The sequence below is a fragment of the Cuculus canorus genome, chromosome 1 (genome assembly GCF_017976375.1).
Source record: "Cuculus canorus isolate bCucCan1 chromosome 1, bCucCan1.pri, whole genome shotgun sequence".
NCBI classification, from domain to species: Eukaryota; Metazoa; Chordata; class Aves; order Cuculiformes; family Cuculidae; genus Cuculus; species Cuculus canorus.
In genome coordinates, this window is record NC_071401.1 from 82457973 (window position 1) to 82473447 (window position 15475).

A 15475-nucleotide genomic window follows, 5' to 3' on the forward strand; every position below is an offset into this window, starting at 1 on the left:
TTTAGCAGGACCTGTTACAGTAGGACAAGGCGTAGTGGTCTTAAACTAACAGCGGATAGATTAGGGTACAAGGAAGAATTGTTTACAGTGAAAGTGGTGAAGCATTGGCACAGGTTGCCCAGAGAGATGGTAGAACACCCATCCCTGGAAACGTTCAGGGTCAGGCTGACAGGGCTCTGAGCAACAGTGTTTGGACTAGATGACCTTAAAGGTCCCTTTCCATTCAAAGTGTTCTGTGACTTTATGGTTTTATCAAAAAGGAATGGGAGAGACTTTTTTTTTTAAAATGTTCTTTAAGTCTGTATGTGAGAGACTAAAACATAGAGTAACCTGGTAGTTCTTTGCTGCTTCTATTCTATTTGTGTGTTTGTTTTTGAGGGGGTAGTACTTCAATAACTTATCCTTCAGAGCTGTCCTGGCTTTCAGAACTCTTCATGCTTGGTGTCTTGAAGTTAATTTCTTTTGTTTGTGGAATGATCTTGTAGGACTTGCCCAAATTAACTGAAAAACGTTCCTCTAATAGCCAGGTGAAAAATGGTCCCTCAAGTGCTCTGAACAGCAATAAGGGCCTTCTAAAAGTTTTGCCAAAAGCTTATAAGGAGAAAAAAAACCTATTTAACCTTTTATAGGTCCCTGTGATGGGTTCTTTTTAAACTTTGCCAGTGTGGTGTGATGCAGGAGTCATCAAGATTGATCCTTCAGGTACTTACGAATCCACAAGCAGGAACTCTGTGCAGTAGATAACCTAGGACAAGTTTGCTTTTAGTGCTTGATTTCCCAAGTTACTTGCTAGTCTACCTATTACATGTGTGTGATGTGCTTGCTTTATTCTAGGAAGGAAATTATTTGTTTAGGTAAGACATATTGGTCTAGTGACTAGCTTTACATTAGAACATGGGAACATGGTTTTGTTTTGATGTACCCCCTGTACCTAGGTTGCATGCCTCTGCTGTATTCTGGTTATTAACACCAAACTGTAAAATAGATGTAGAATGGCCAAAGCTGCTAGGAATGTGGTATTTACTTTAATGACAAAAAAAGTAGTTGTGTACCTGAATCCCTTTTACATTAATGGTGCTCAGCTTCTGCTGCAGGTTTTATGTGCAGAGGTCACATTAGAGTAAGAAAAGCTCCTCAATACAAAGATTCTTGTCTCTAAGAAAGCATTTGTAACAGTGATCCTACAGGATGAAGAATAAAACTGCCTGACCTTGTTAGCATTCTTTACTTCCTCATTTAAATGATAAGTTGGCTGAAAAATTATAAGAGACTAAAATAAAGAGTGGGAATGCTGTGATATAGCCTAGGAAACTGTGTTTTGCTCGCGCTGATTTAATTAAACTCCATGTTGCGGTGTTTTGGGTTTGAATATACTAAAATAATAAATTCTTGTAACTGCTATCTGTCCTTGTGAGAGCTCACTATTTAACCTTTTTGAGAAGAAGTTTTTTTCTTAGACTAGATGGAAATCAAATATTGGCTTTTAAATACTGTCAATGAAAGCATTCTGCCTCATCACTTGTACTCAAACGTGGAGCCAAACCTGTTCTCGATGTTGAATTTCAAATTATAAGATACCTTGCAGAAGTGATCTTACAGGTAAAATCACAGCTGTTCTGTGTAACGCTGTTTCAAATTAGTCTTACTCTGACTATATGGTTGCTGGTGGTACTTTGATATGTGATAATGCCATTATTCTGCAATTTGATAATAGATGTTTTAAAACTGTCATCCAGTAACTAGGATCTTATGTACCTGTGAAGGACAGATGGTAAGGCTTGAATATCATTGATGTTGAAATGTGTTTTTATTGAGGCTGAGGCTATAGAAAACTTCAGGAACCTCAGATTTGCAAAACAGCATGGGGTATTCAGTATACAACATTGCTTCTGTTTTTATGTGTGCAATAAACTTTCACTGTCCCAATAAAAGAAATTGGATAGAGGAAGGGTGAAAGAGTAACTTCTTTAATTCTTTTTTTTTCATTACGAAAGTGGATGGAGCTGATAGATTTGTAGTTGCTGAGAACTTAGGGTTTTGTGTTGAATCTCCATATCAGAGCTTGAAGGAAGTAGGACGCGGGAAAAGGTGATTTTATGCTACTGACTTTTAGGTAACATAAGCTAAGCAGACTGCATCTCTAGGAATGATGTTTTTTGTTTTCATATATGCATGTACTTTGCACTGCTTGCAGAAGCTGAAGCCCAGTCATTTCTCTTCAGTGTCCATGCGGTTGTGTTTGGCTGAATTCTCGCTTAGCATTTAAGTAATGACTTGCTGGTTGTTCACTTTGAATTTTTATTGCTGTATGGGAAGGGCTAGGGAAAAGTGGTGGGGTAGCTCTGTTCTCTTTACATTGACATTAGGGATTTGGATGAAGATTTAAGGTACTTATTATTCCATAAAGGTGATGCATAACTGTATGATCTATTTTAAATGTTGGTGCACTACTATTACTTGAAAGCCCCTATATATTTTGTGTTACTTTGATAACTGTTATTACGATTTTATTTAGTGATTTTGAAACTGCAAGAAAATTTTGGTCAATGACATATTCAAGGAGAGGTGAATGCACTTTTTCTTCATTAATGACGTGGACATCAGGACAGAGTGCATCCTTAGCAAGCTTCCAGATGACAAAAAACTGAGAGGGGTAATTGATGCAATATAGGTACTCGTGGCCTACAGGAACCCAGTGGAGTTCAACCAGAAGTAATGCCAAGTTCTGGACCTGGGAAGAATGACCCCATACCACAAGTACAGGCTAGGGACAACTTTGCTTTCAGCTTTGGGATCCTTCCCCTAAACTCAGCCCTGGTGAAGCATATCTGGAGTGTCAGGTCCACTACTAGTCTCCCCAGTACAAGAGACTTGGTCCTACTGGAGTAGTAGTATAGGGCCATGAATATGGTGAAAGGACTGAAGCATCTGTCGTACAGTGCGAGGTTGGATGAACTGGGACTGCTTGGCTGGGATAGAGAAGCCTTGGAGGATCTTATCCACATAGAATGTTTTAGGTTGGAAAAGACCCTTAAGATCAAGTCTGACTGTTAACCTAACACTGCCTAGTCCACTGCTAAGCCCTGTTGTTAAGTGTTGTGACAAATAATATATAGATAAATAAAATACCTGATGGAGGAAATGGAGACGATGGATCTGGATTTCCCTCAGTGATGGCCTCTATGGTAGGCCTAGAAGCATTGGGCGGAAATTGAAATGTGAAACTTGAGCTGAATGTGAGAACATTTTTCACTGTGAGAATGGTAGAAGATGGGAACAGGTTACCCACACAGGCAGTAGAGTCTCAGTCTATGGAGAGCAAAAATATGACTGCTCATGGCCTTAAACAATTTGCTGTCATTGATCTTGCTCTGAGCAAGGAATTGAATGAGACAATTTGAGGCCCATTTAAACCCCTGCTGTTCTGTGGTAGCTACCTGACCCAGCAGTGCCAGAGGGATGTTACAGAATTGACTTAAAGTAGAGAAATCAGACCTCGGGTAAACTACAGGCTTGCTTAGAGGGTATGGTCACATCAGTGGCTTAAGTGCTTTTTCAGCTTTCCTTGCTCCTTTTTGTGTCAGGACTAAATCTTAAAATACATGTTGTGAGTTGGCTTTGGATGCTTCCCACACCTCTCCCTTATGGCAAGAGGAATTGTAGAGGTTATAAGGGGAAACGCTATTAAGCTCTCAGAAATGCTCTAGATACCACATTAAAGATTTCTGTTGGCTGGCAGAGAGATTTGTTATATCGTGTGGATGTTTTGTGTGTATTCTAATTAGCAATCTGAACTGGTATAAAAGTAATGATAGCGTAGGGGAAGAATGAGGGCTGAATTTGTCCTGTTGGTAGCTGAGTATCTTTCATTTGAGAATTCATTCTGATTATTTTACTTACAATGTCAAAAGAGACACTTGGATGTACTGAGTGATTTATATTGACTGGTGATTTCATGGATGTGCTAGTAAGTCCATGCACTTGCTGTTGTGCAGTATAGCTTGATTTGCCCATATTCACTGTAGCTGAAAGTCCTCAGAGTAGGAGTAGGGGGACAAAATCTGTAAAAACTTTAGGAATCTGTTTTCTTATGGGTAGATGAGCAGTAGGTGACTACTTCCACATGCTGCCACTTTTTAAGCCTCATGGTGTGTGTGATTTGTTGACTTTTGTGTATAAATCAACATGAGGTTGATTCTCACAGGTGCAGATTGATTGAAAGGAGTAATTTTAGTATGAATTTCTACTATTTACTGTTTTCACAGAGCTGGCAAGGGCGAAACAAAGGATTCTTCCTGCGTGTGGGATGATTCTGGTGGGAGACTTCCAAACTTATTACCCAGGAGGTTTCTGTTCCTAAAGCCAACTGTTTTTCATTTGCACCTGTTAATATGTTAGGCAAAAGCTAGCTTCTTTGTTTTGGGCATTAATTAAAACAGGGGCTTTGGAGTGTTCTTGGAAGGAGTCCTTTCATTCTTGTGGGCATATTTTTTAGTTTTTGGAGGAAAAGGACCAGTTTAGGTAAGTGTTGTTATCATTCTGAACTCTGATACTTCTGTGGAAGCCTCTCTGGATAGTCTGTTTTAAACACTTGTGTTGTCTGTGTGCCCACTTTCTGTGCAGGAAGATGCTTTTAACTAGGACAAAAGGAGTACAATTCTTCTGAAACTTCCAAAGTTTTAAGAAAGATTACTGTGCAGGAATTGTTGACAGAACAGTATCCAGTTACGTACAGACTATTATGTACTGCCCCATACCCTCATGTATGGGGTAGAGGAGGAGCTAGTAGGATGAGAATTTTGGCCTTCTGTAATCTGTAGCAAGTTGTCTCTTATTATTTTTTGTTTTAGTGATTAAAAAAATCTTGGGCATGAGTTTCTCCTCATCTCTGGATGTTAAAATTTAAGTACATTTTGCTTACTAAGCATTTCTGTAGCACACTCCTAATTCTGGAGTTTTGACGATTAAGATTGAGATACAATATTGGTGTTGGAAAAATACTTCAGATTAGTCTATGAATGAGAGAAGCCTCTGTACACTTCTGAGCCTGGTTACTGTATTAGCAGTAAGTAGTGATGAAAGGAGGCACCATGAATTGCCTGATTTGACTCCGGTGGGCTTGGTGCCAGAGCAGTCAGGTGTGCCACTGCAGCAGGTTGCAGGCTCAGCCTCCTGCTGCTCTCCTCTTGAACTGCCCTTGGCACTCACCTGGTTAGAAAAGAACCTATTCTTGGGTGTATTCCCTTCATCACTTGTACCTGATAGCCTCCCAGCTTGACTCTGCACATTTCCTTTTCCTGAGAGTCTTTTTTTTGTTAAGAATTGGAGTTGACAGGCAGAGTGCCTAACCAGTTGTACAAACCAGTGATGTAATATCTGAAGTATTACATAACTGAACTGAAACATTATGCTAGTGATTCAAGTTGCTTTTTGCTATTAGCATATTCTGCATTTTGGCTCCTAGTGTACTTAATAAAGTGGTTCTCTTAATTTGATTTCTTTTTTTCCTTCACCTTTATCTATTCAAAGTGTAAGCACTAAGGGAAAAATGCATGTTGAATTACAGTCTTGCTTGCTAGAGGAAATGATTCAAGATCAGGGTAAGAAAGTTTTGAAGTTGGAAATGGGGTGAATACCTTCAAATGAGAACTAATCTGTTCCCATAGTTAACTAAGATTTTATCAATCCTCTGGTATGAGGAGGTCTTAAACCAGAATATTTTTAGAGATAAGTCTGGCTCAGTTGCAGATTAGTGTTGGGTGAAACTATCCAGTGTCATGCATGAGGGCAGATTGAATGCCTACAGTAACTCTAGACTGTGAGCTGGGCTCATGTTCACACATCACTGTCAGATAATGGCTTCTTCACTGCTGAAACTTCAGAAATGTCTGCAACTGCTCCAAATCTCAAGTGTGCTGGGTTTCCAAACTCTTTGACTTAACTGGACACTAACTCTTGAAGTACATTTATCAAATCTTATGCACAGTGTTTTTGTTTCTGTTCTCTAGAGTTGGAACTCTGGGCATGTTCATCCCTTCTGGCAAATTATCAAATACTTAGAGTTTCATGCTTGCTGACCAGAGTTATTGTTCCTAAATAGCAAATAATTGACTAGTTGAATTAATATTTTACTGTAGATTTAAAGATGTTGCTTTTGTAATTGCTGTTGTCCTGTTTGATAATCAGTGCTTGATATAGCATATTTGAGTTTTGAGTAGGGTGGTGGCAAGTGGATTTAGGTGAGAGATCCTGAGATGGCTGAAACTTCCTGATGCCATCAAGCGACAGCTGATGCCTCAAACCCTTTCAAAAGGAGTGACCAACTTTGAAGATTTTATTAGCCCTCCAAGGCAAATCTTGTGTGTTGTAACCCAAAGGAGACCTGATGAAAGAGGATGTTGTTTTAATTTCCTAAAGCGAAGTCACATAGTAGGAAGAACTCAGTCAAGCTTATACATGGCTGCTTAGCAAAGAAATGCTGTTGAGTGGTGAGTGGCTTTTGAAGGATTATATTCATGGAGCAGTAAAATATCTGATTTGTCCTGCAGTATCTGCCAAGATGCTTCTAGCAGAAATCCTTGAAAACTGTTGAAAGCAGATAGGCTAAATGTGGTATGAGCCTTTCAGCTCTTCCAGAGCCTGTTCTCCATCTTACTATAGCTCCTACAAGATATTCAAGTGAAAGTGAAGTGGACTGAGTATTAGTTGAATACTAGTGCAGTTTGGATGTAGTGCTAACTTGCTGGCCTGGAAAGGTGTGGTATGTGTTATTAAACTGAATTCTTGTTTAATGTTGTGGTGGTGACATAAGAAAGAAATATGGGAAGGGCATGAGAGTGAGTTTTGTAAAAGATGAGGCAGAAGGTAAGTGTGGGACAAAGAAGCAAATACCAAGCAAGAAGAGGAGGCCATGTGTCTGAAGTGACAGTTTCTTTGTGAATGTGCAGGCTTTAGAGCAGCTGCTTGTGTCTTCCCCAGAAAGAGTTCTGGTGCATGTTTGCAGCTGCAAGTTTAAAGTGAGCAGTGCAAAGTTCCTTTTTCTCAGTATAAAGCCACAGAGACTGGAAGCAGTTTGAGAACTGTGCCCCATTTCTTTTATGCTTTTGATGTCCCAAAAGCACATTGACTTGATTTTTGGTCTACTTACTACTACTGAAACCACAGTTACTGGGCAGATAAACTGTGTACTCTGAGCCTTAGTTATTCCATGTGCTGTGGTTGTACATGACTGATGGTAGGTAGGAGGAATAAAAATGTAGTGGTGCAAATGATACAGACTTTGACAAGAAGGTAGGGAAGAAAGAAAACTTTGTAGTATTAGTGAACTATGGGGGTGGGATAAAAATTGTCAATAGTACTACCAATGGAGATGAGGCTGGCAGTTAAATCATTCACTGTTGTCCAGCAGGACATATATTTTCTTGGTTCTATTTACCCATAACTTGCAGCATGGGGAGTTGAGTGAGGCATAGAAGGTGAAAAGTAAATATTTACCTTGGAATGTGCATTCAAGATCAAATGGTATGAGCAGTAAAAAGGAAGACCTTTCCACTTTCACTGAATACCCTTGCCAAGTTATTGGGGAATTGGTTTGCTCTTGACTTTGTGTTGAGGGAAAAGTAAAGGAAATGCTGTACCTCTTTGGTTTTTTTTTTAGCCTGGTTAAAATGTAAAGTGGTAGTTCAGTCCAGGCTTTATAGAAGGGCAAATGGGTAATCAGGTTTTCAGCTTGGTCTGCTGCAGAGTTGTGTAGATATGATAGATAAACTTTGATTTACTTGATATAGATTTTTTTTTTTTGTTGCTGTTGTTCATTTGTTTGAAGGCTGTACAGATCAGTAACTTCCTGGAAGCTATCCGTGATTACATTTGCAGGCTGCACTTACTGGTTTCTAAGGTTTCTGCATTTGTGGGCAGGGAGGAAAACAAAGCCGTTACCTTGGGAGTAACTCCTTAAGCTGAGACATGGGTAACGATGTGTAGTGTTGAAGCGTTTGGTTATAAACTGTACCTCCGTGGTGTGGCTCTGCCAGGTAGTTTTTCTGGGGAGGCTTAATCCTGGTTACATTATTGACAGATTGCATGACCACAGTGGCTTAATTTTGTGTTTGTGAAGCAGAAATTATACTTGCCTCACTAGGGCAGTAGTAGATTAATATTTTTTTAGGTCTTCTCACTGATACTACTGGTATGACAGTCCTCCCAGTTTTGTTCCCATTCTGGTAGCTGCAGCTTTACCAGCATCCTCCACTAACTCACCTTGTCAATGCCAAAATCCACTGACAGAACTTGTGACTTCTGTATTTGAATGGAGCATCTAAAATAGCTGTAATAAAGATTGTTTAAACACCCCCCCCCAAACTATTGTGTAAAGTAAACCTGAGACTTCTGAAATCACCACTTCGTGACTGAAGATATACCTTAATAGAAAAATAACCACCTTGCTTGTGAAGGTAATCACCAGAGTAACTTCTTCAGTTACTTCCAAGTGAATTTTTGTAGGCTTTTCTAAGTGAGAGCTCTCTTCCATGGCATCGTGAAAACTTGATCTGGAGCCTTTCTCTGTCCTGGATGTAGAAAAATGTAGTGTCTGTGGGGTAGGGTGGATACGATAGTTGCTCTGTCTAGTTTTCAGGGCCTTTGAAAAATGCTGAACTGTAAGACAGGGAAACTACAAAGTTTCTTGTCAGTGCTGTGACTTTTCTGGGACTGTATGTGTTTTGAGTGATGTTAAAAGTAAGTACATCAGTAAGGACTTGCTTGGACTGTGGTAGTGTAAGTTGCTAATAGTAGCATGATAAAATACACTTGCTAATCCATTGTAGATAAACACTTTTGCTCAAGGGTAAAGGTTGATTTTAAAAAAAAAAGTTTGTATCGTCTTGCACTGAGGAATATTTCTGGGCATATAGGGTGGGAGAGGAAAGAGGTACATGAAAGCTGTTCTTCATTCAGATGGAAGCCAAAGGAAAAGTTTACCAGGCTGCCAGCAAAACCTATTCAGCCTTATAAAAAAAAAAAAGCAGAACTGATTTAGGTGGAAAATCATTACCAATATTTTCTTTTTCTTTTAATCTTGCAGCTGATTGCAATGCTGTTCTTAAAGGTCTACAGCCCGTTTTTCAGGAGCAGGGAATGACAGAAACAGTTCATAACTGGGAAGACCATGGCTATTTAGCAACCTACGTAAAAAAAAATGGCAGGTGAGTGGATTTTCTTTTCTTCCCTATAGATTGTCCCTTTTGTCTTGTTTTGCAAATGTTTTTGTACCTGTATTGTATCCCCTTCTGGGACGTAGGCAGGATGATGTGTTCTCTTAACAGCCTCGTGTGTGAAGCGACTAAAATAAAGCGGAATACTGTTGATAGTCTGTCTATATCATCTTGCAGTTTGGAAATCTGAACAGTTGAATTGGTAAATCTGAGCTATATTGTTGCAGCAACATTGTATAGTGTCTTGCTTTCAGGGCCAGTCCTTCCAGATGCAGGACTACTCAAGTCAGTTAAATGTATTTGTAATTCTTCTGATGATGGAATATGTCTAAATACGTTCAAGTCGAACCTTAGCAATGTGAATGATGAAAACTCTATTCCTGTCTTATATGTGCTTTTAAACACTATTATGCACTCAAATTCTCAAGCAGCTGCTAACAGCGTGGCAGAGGTGGTTAGCGTCATTAGTCGTGCTCACGTAAGCAGAATATGCTGGGATATAATGGTAAGCGAAAGCCTGTTCTCTGTTTCCTGAAGCTGCTTTACAGTGTCAGGGTTAGTTAATTACTATATGCATTTATCTGGCCTATTTATTAGTAGCTGCCATAATTTTGTTACACTTTGTTTTCAGTTTTCAGTTACTTGTTCTGCCATGTATTGTCGTAGTTGCTGCTTTTGTTCTTTTTGAAATCTCTGCTTAGATCATTGTTCTTTAGTGTTAGAGTTAAGCTAAATAGGCTTTAATTTGTTGTCTCTCTTCTCCTGAGTGTCCTGGTAAGCAACTCATTAGGCTATACTCGTAAAATGAGAACTGCCTAAGGATTTTTAAGTTCTCCCTATAATGAGAGAAGCACTGTCTCCGGAAGGAAAATCCAGATTACTGGTGTCTAGAAGCATCTCTAAGGTCCTTATAAAACTCTACATTTTAAAGTACCTACCTTGATTTCTCTTACTATGCTGTCAACTGAAAATGACTAGTTTTGCAAATTCCACTCACTTCCTCAAGTGCTGGAGTATGGCACTACTGAATGCTTGAAGGGGAAGGGTGAGGAAGGATGTAAAGTTGACACGTCTGTGTAGGATAGGTGGGGAGAAATTAGTGGGAACGACATACCTGTGCACTGCTGTACAGTGCACTCATAGTAACAGAAGAAATTTGGTCAAGTTATCAGTTTCAATGGTAAAGCAGAGCTCCTATGGGTATATCCTTGTTGCTCCGACTATAGGCCTGGGAATTTAATATATTGGAGAACTGAAAATGAAATCTACCTCCCAGTCAGTTTGAGTGCTTTTCAGGACTATCAAGTAGATAGTGTGGGAGGGGGAAGTGGGGAGAACAGGATGCTGTTCCCTGAAAGACCGTGTGCTTCAGCAATTGCTGAGCATTCTTACTTATTCTTAAAGGTTTTCCTGTATGTTTTACTGTGGTTGATCTTGTGTTGTCCAGCAGTGTGACGCTTGGAATCATCCAGCTTTTCACAGTGCTGCTAAATACAGCTTAAGGTTTTGCATGTGAAGATAGTTCACAGCACTGTTATTGTGAGGATGGGGAGGTGGGCCTAGTGGCCTTCCTTCAAGGATGGTCGGGAAGATCTGTCATATTAAGTCTTGGTTCTAGATAACTCTTGCTGCTATGTACTGTGCTAAGTAAAAAAAGCTGTGAAGCAAGAGCGATCTCTTGGACATCTAAACTGCTGCGGACTGCTGGCTTGCTTCCTGAGCTTCTTCAGGGCTACACCAATAGCTTGTCAGCTGGCAGGGTGTTGGGTTGGTTTGTTCCAGAATCCTCTCCAAAAGGGCAGTGTTGATGAGGCTGCACGGCTTGGGCAGCTTCTGTTGTTGTGCAGTTGTAATGAGTGGCCTCACTCCTCTCGCATACAACCCTTATGCCACGCACTGGGAATGCACTGTCAGGTTGATGTAAAATTCTTCCCTGGTAAATGCAGCAGAGGCTTTCTGTCACTTCAGGTGCCTTGATATGGCACTTGGTGATGGGTTGAGTGAGAAATGTCGCTGTCTTGTAGCCATGGGAATACCATGTGGGACCTAGGAAGAGCTTGGGGCTAAATGGTGTAAGCAAGGATGTGGCCTGCCTGATGTTGGGGGAGTTCAGCTCCTTGAGCCCTGCAGGCCAAGCACAACCAGTTTAGTCATGTACCGATTCTTGTATGTTTAATAGCATCATAAGCTAGGCATCTCCAGGACCAGCACTGTTAGTCTTACCAAGTCGCAGTAAGAAATATGAAAGAGTTTAATGAAAACATGTGAACTTAAAGATACCCTAAATACTGTTGTGTCCAAGAAAGACATGAGTGTGCAGCACCATTTTTTGCCTTACCCGACAGGCTGTCTGACTTGCTCTTTCACTCTCCATTTGACATGTTTGGCTTTTTAGTGGTCGGGTGTGGAAGTCTCCTTCTCTTTGTATGTATACAGGTGCTACAGCTTTGTCTTTCCTTGTTTTGCCAGTGTGTATGATGCTTCACCATCTGAGTCAATACTCCAACTGTGAATGGTCTCCCCATGGGAAACAACTGTCAAAGTTTCAGTTGAGCTTGCGAAGTTATTCTTGTAACTTTAATGGTAAATTGTGTACAAATATCAGTTCAAAAATTGTATTTGCTAATGAAAACTATTAACCCTTGGAAATAAGTTTTCAAAGTTTTGATACAAAGTGGTCTGGAAATAGTTGAACTTCTTTATCCAGAAGAGCATCCTAAACACAATAAGGAATTGCAGTTTGTGATACTGCCTCAAAACTGAAGAATGAGCCATGTGGAAGAGTGGAATAATGAGAGGAGGTTTTTCACTTTGCAAGTGGCTGTTTTTTTTTTTTTCTGGTGTGGTGTTAAACAAATCAATGAAGGTTATTGCTTTCCTTTATACTCCTTGTCTAAAATCCAGTGCATATCGGATCTATCTTCCCTGGAAATGATTCTCTTTAGCTAGACAAATTATTGTCTGTATTGGTGTCAGTGCTTTTGATAGTCCCATTCAACATTGAGTTAGGGAACAGTAGCATATGCAGGAGAACTTTCTGGGAGTTCTGGGACCTCAGCAGTTTTTTGTTTACATGAATTTTCAGATCATTTAAAGAAAGTATGTACTTTCCTAAGGCAGCCTTAAATGGCATATTTCTGTTAAACAAAGCTACATCATGTAACATCAACTGAAGCAAATAAGTGTATGAACACTTAAAAGCTAGTAGACTGGACAGTTAAAGAAGCCCTGCAAAACAGACACAAACACTTCGTGAGTGTTAAGAAATGATACAAGCTTTATTTTAGTGCTAGCCATTTTATGGCTGCATTTGATTTTAGAGACCTAAAATATAAGATTTTTATGCTAATTAAAAAAAAAATCTGACACAACTGAGAAGAAATGAGCTAGGGCATGTAGACTTTGTGTTCTTTCCCTATAAAACAGTATGCTTCTGAAAATGAAGTGTCTTGTAGTAAAAAGCAGAAAAATGTCGTCAAGGAGTGGATGTCATGCGCAGTTTCCTGTAAGGATGTATGGGTGTTACTGAGCACAAACCTTCACCAGGATGAAAGATGGATGAGTTGGTGCTGTATGGGAATAGAGTTTTTGAGTATGCACGTACAAACACATTTTTAACAAGCCATAGGTGACTCTGCCACTGCAAGACAAAGATGCACACCTGAGGTAACAAGCTGGGTGCTAATCCCAGGAAAAAGTGTTCGAGATGAGGTAATGTCTTGTTAAACAGTGTATACAATACTAAATCTGCAGAGATAACCCTCATAGCCTGCAGGGTTCTCGTGCTGCTTACAGATTGTTGAATAGTGGGCACTGCAGTTGACAAACCTTTATCTTCGACAAATATACCTTTTAACAGCCCCGTGGAGGACAGTTGTTAAACGAATTGGAGCCCATTTGGGGGATTAGGCCATGCTTTCCTGTTGTCATTACCAAACCAACAGATCCCCTTCTCCTTTGTCTGAAGTTAAGCAAGCAAAAGTCACTGTCCAACTCTACCTGATCCATTTACTTTGTGATTTCCTCTGACAGAGGACCTAACTGAGGGAAGTTCAGCTGAAAGCATTTACTGGTGGGGTTGTCGACACAAGTCTCTAGAGCTGGGCAGGAGATGGCTCATTTGAGCCACTCGAGTCCTTGTCTTTCTCGGTGTGAGTGGATGGGCATGCTACTGTATCCCCATCCACGGGTTGGGAACAGTAGCACACACAGGAGAGGAGCTCAGTGTCTCAATTTAGGGACCACAGCAGTCTTCCTGACTGCTCGTCAGTTCGTTTAGTTCGTTTCCAAACTGTGTTCTGGGTCACCTTAAGCACCTGTTTTTACTTAAGTGTCACTTAGTTTAGCTTAGACTGGACAGTTAAAAACAGTTAGGAATGTTAAGTTATCTCACTTAATGTATATGGTACTTTGCAGAGTCATAGGCCCAGTATATCTTAAATTTTTAGAAGTCATTAAAACTAGGATAAGGAGAAAATCATTAAATCTAATCACCAGAAATTAAGTGTCTTTTCAACTAATACTGTATTGTAATGCTTGCTCATAAGCAGTGATGCTATTATTCTGCCATGTACAGCTACCAGGGTTTTTTTTTCATGCATCCACATTCCTTCTTTTGTCATGCTGCACCTGAAAGTTCTTTAAAAACCCACAAAATGTGAAACTTAGTCACTGTTTCTGAGTAGAAAACTGTCCTTTAGAAAAACTTTTGACCTTCCCTGAATGCATCCATTTTCGGTTTCTGTTCTGTCTGAATTCTTGTTTAGAGAAGTGTAATTCTAGTAGCATTTGACTTCACTGTTCACAACAGTGCAAGATTTACCTGATTGAAGTTTTGTATGTCACAGAGATTATGATCTTTAAGGTCCCTTCCAACCCGAACTGTTCTATGTTAACATCATGAACAAGAGTGAGTGCTTTTAATTTTTTTTGTTAGTATTTTCCTAACCATTCTATATGTTACTTGGTGTATTTTAAAGGAACAGATGAACATTCCTCTGCTCTTTGTTTCAATCTAAAATATTGTAGTTTATTTGTGGAGTTACTCAGCAAAAAGGGGCTGAAGAATTGGATTTAAACAATGTTGTGATGATTGTTTTATTATTTCAGGATTTCTTATTATAAGCAGGTTTTAATTTCTTCTCTCCTGAGTAATTTGACAGATGCTGCTTTTACTGGCAAGCTATTTTTTGAGTATTTGAACTGTCCTGGAGAGGAGTTTGTAGATACCTGTCTGTCTACCCAGTTTTATTCCCAGAGTGTGGTGGTGAAAATTCTTCCTCAGATATGCAGGTTCCCAATGTTTCTTACTTCTCAGTACAAGTAATTAAGGTAGGATACATGTTTTGGCTTAGAATGTGTTGATCCTTCCTGCTTCTGGTTCTTTTTCAGTAAAGAGGATGCTCATCCAAAACCTCTGTTTTGGTTACTCTTTGATTTGTGCAATTGGAATTTAATTCTTAACACCTGATCTTCCCTGTTGTTAAGTGGCAAGATGTAGTACTGGATAGAATTGTTTCTGTTGTTGAAACTCGTTTGCATGCAAGCACAAAAAGCTTGAGTGCTGCCCTAGAAGATGGGGCAGCAAGGAATGGGGCTTTGTTACAGTGGGGGCTGCATTTCATGTGCAGATTTTGTTGCCCGGTGAAAGGGAGAACATTCCTCTTTGCTGAGCTTTTTTTTCCCTCACTGCTTTTATGAAAGTATAGGGAGCACACACCAAAGGTATGGTAGTTTTATTTTGAAAATGGGAATTAAATTTTTCCTCAAAACAACGTACAGAAGGGGAGACTTTTGAAGAAAAATTAATGTATTTCATTTTTCCCCCTCATTTGGATTGTAAAGTAACCTCTACTATATTTTCAGAGTAGAAAACAAATTGTATTATTATGGTTCTTAAAAACCTGCCCTCCAAATATTGTTGGAGCTGCTGCTACTGAAAACCTGCATTCACATGATTTCTGCTAAGCAGACAAGTGTGAATTAAAAACCAGCATAGCCTTTGCTCTCTGCTAATCAAAGCCAGTAAGTCTTCTGTGTGTTCAGCCTTGACCTGCTGCTGTTGCCTTAATGCTACTAGTCTGGGCAATTTTCAGAATGTACACTTGTACTGTTTGCTGTGTGTTTAAGTCTTTTACAGGCATTTTTATCTTATTTTGGATGTTAATTTCCAACTACGTAACTCAACCAAAGCATAACTGATCTGGATCTGTATCAGCTTCTTCCAGAATTTGAATTTCTCTCAAAGTTGGTTGCTTTCCGTA

General features: G+C 39.6%; 1 protein-coding gene across 1 annotated transcript in view; it reads left to right on the forward strand.

Annotated features, from left to right (window-relative positions):
- SMS (spermine synthase) overlaps positions 1-15475 on the forward strand; it is a 56470-nt gene that overhangs the window by 8984 nt on the left and 32011 nt on the right. Inside the window, exon 2 of the mRNA XM_054087771.1 lies at positions 9083-9203. Within this exon, the coding sequence (XP_053943746.1) occupies positions 9083-9203 (121 nt within the window). The remainder of the gene's footprint in view (positions 1-9082; positions 9204-15475) is intronic.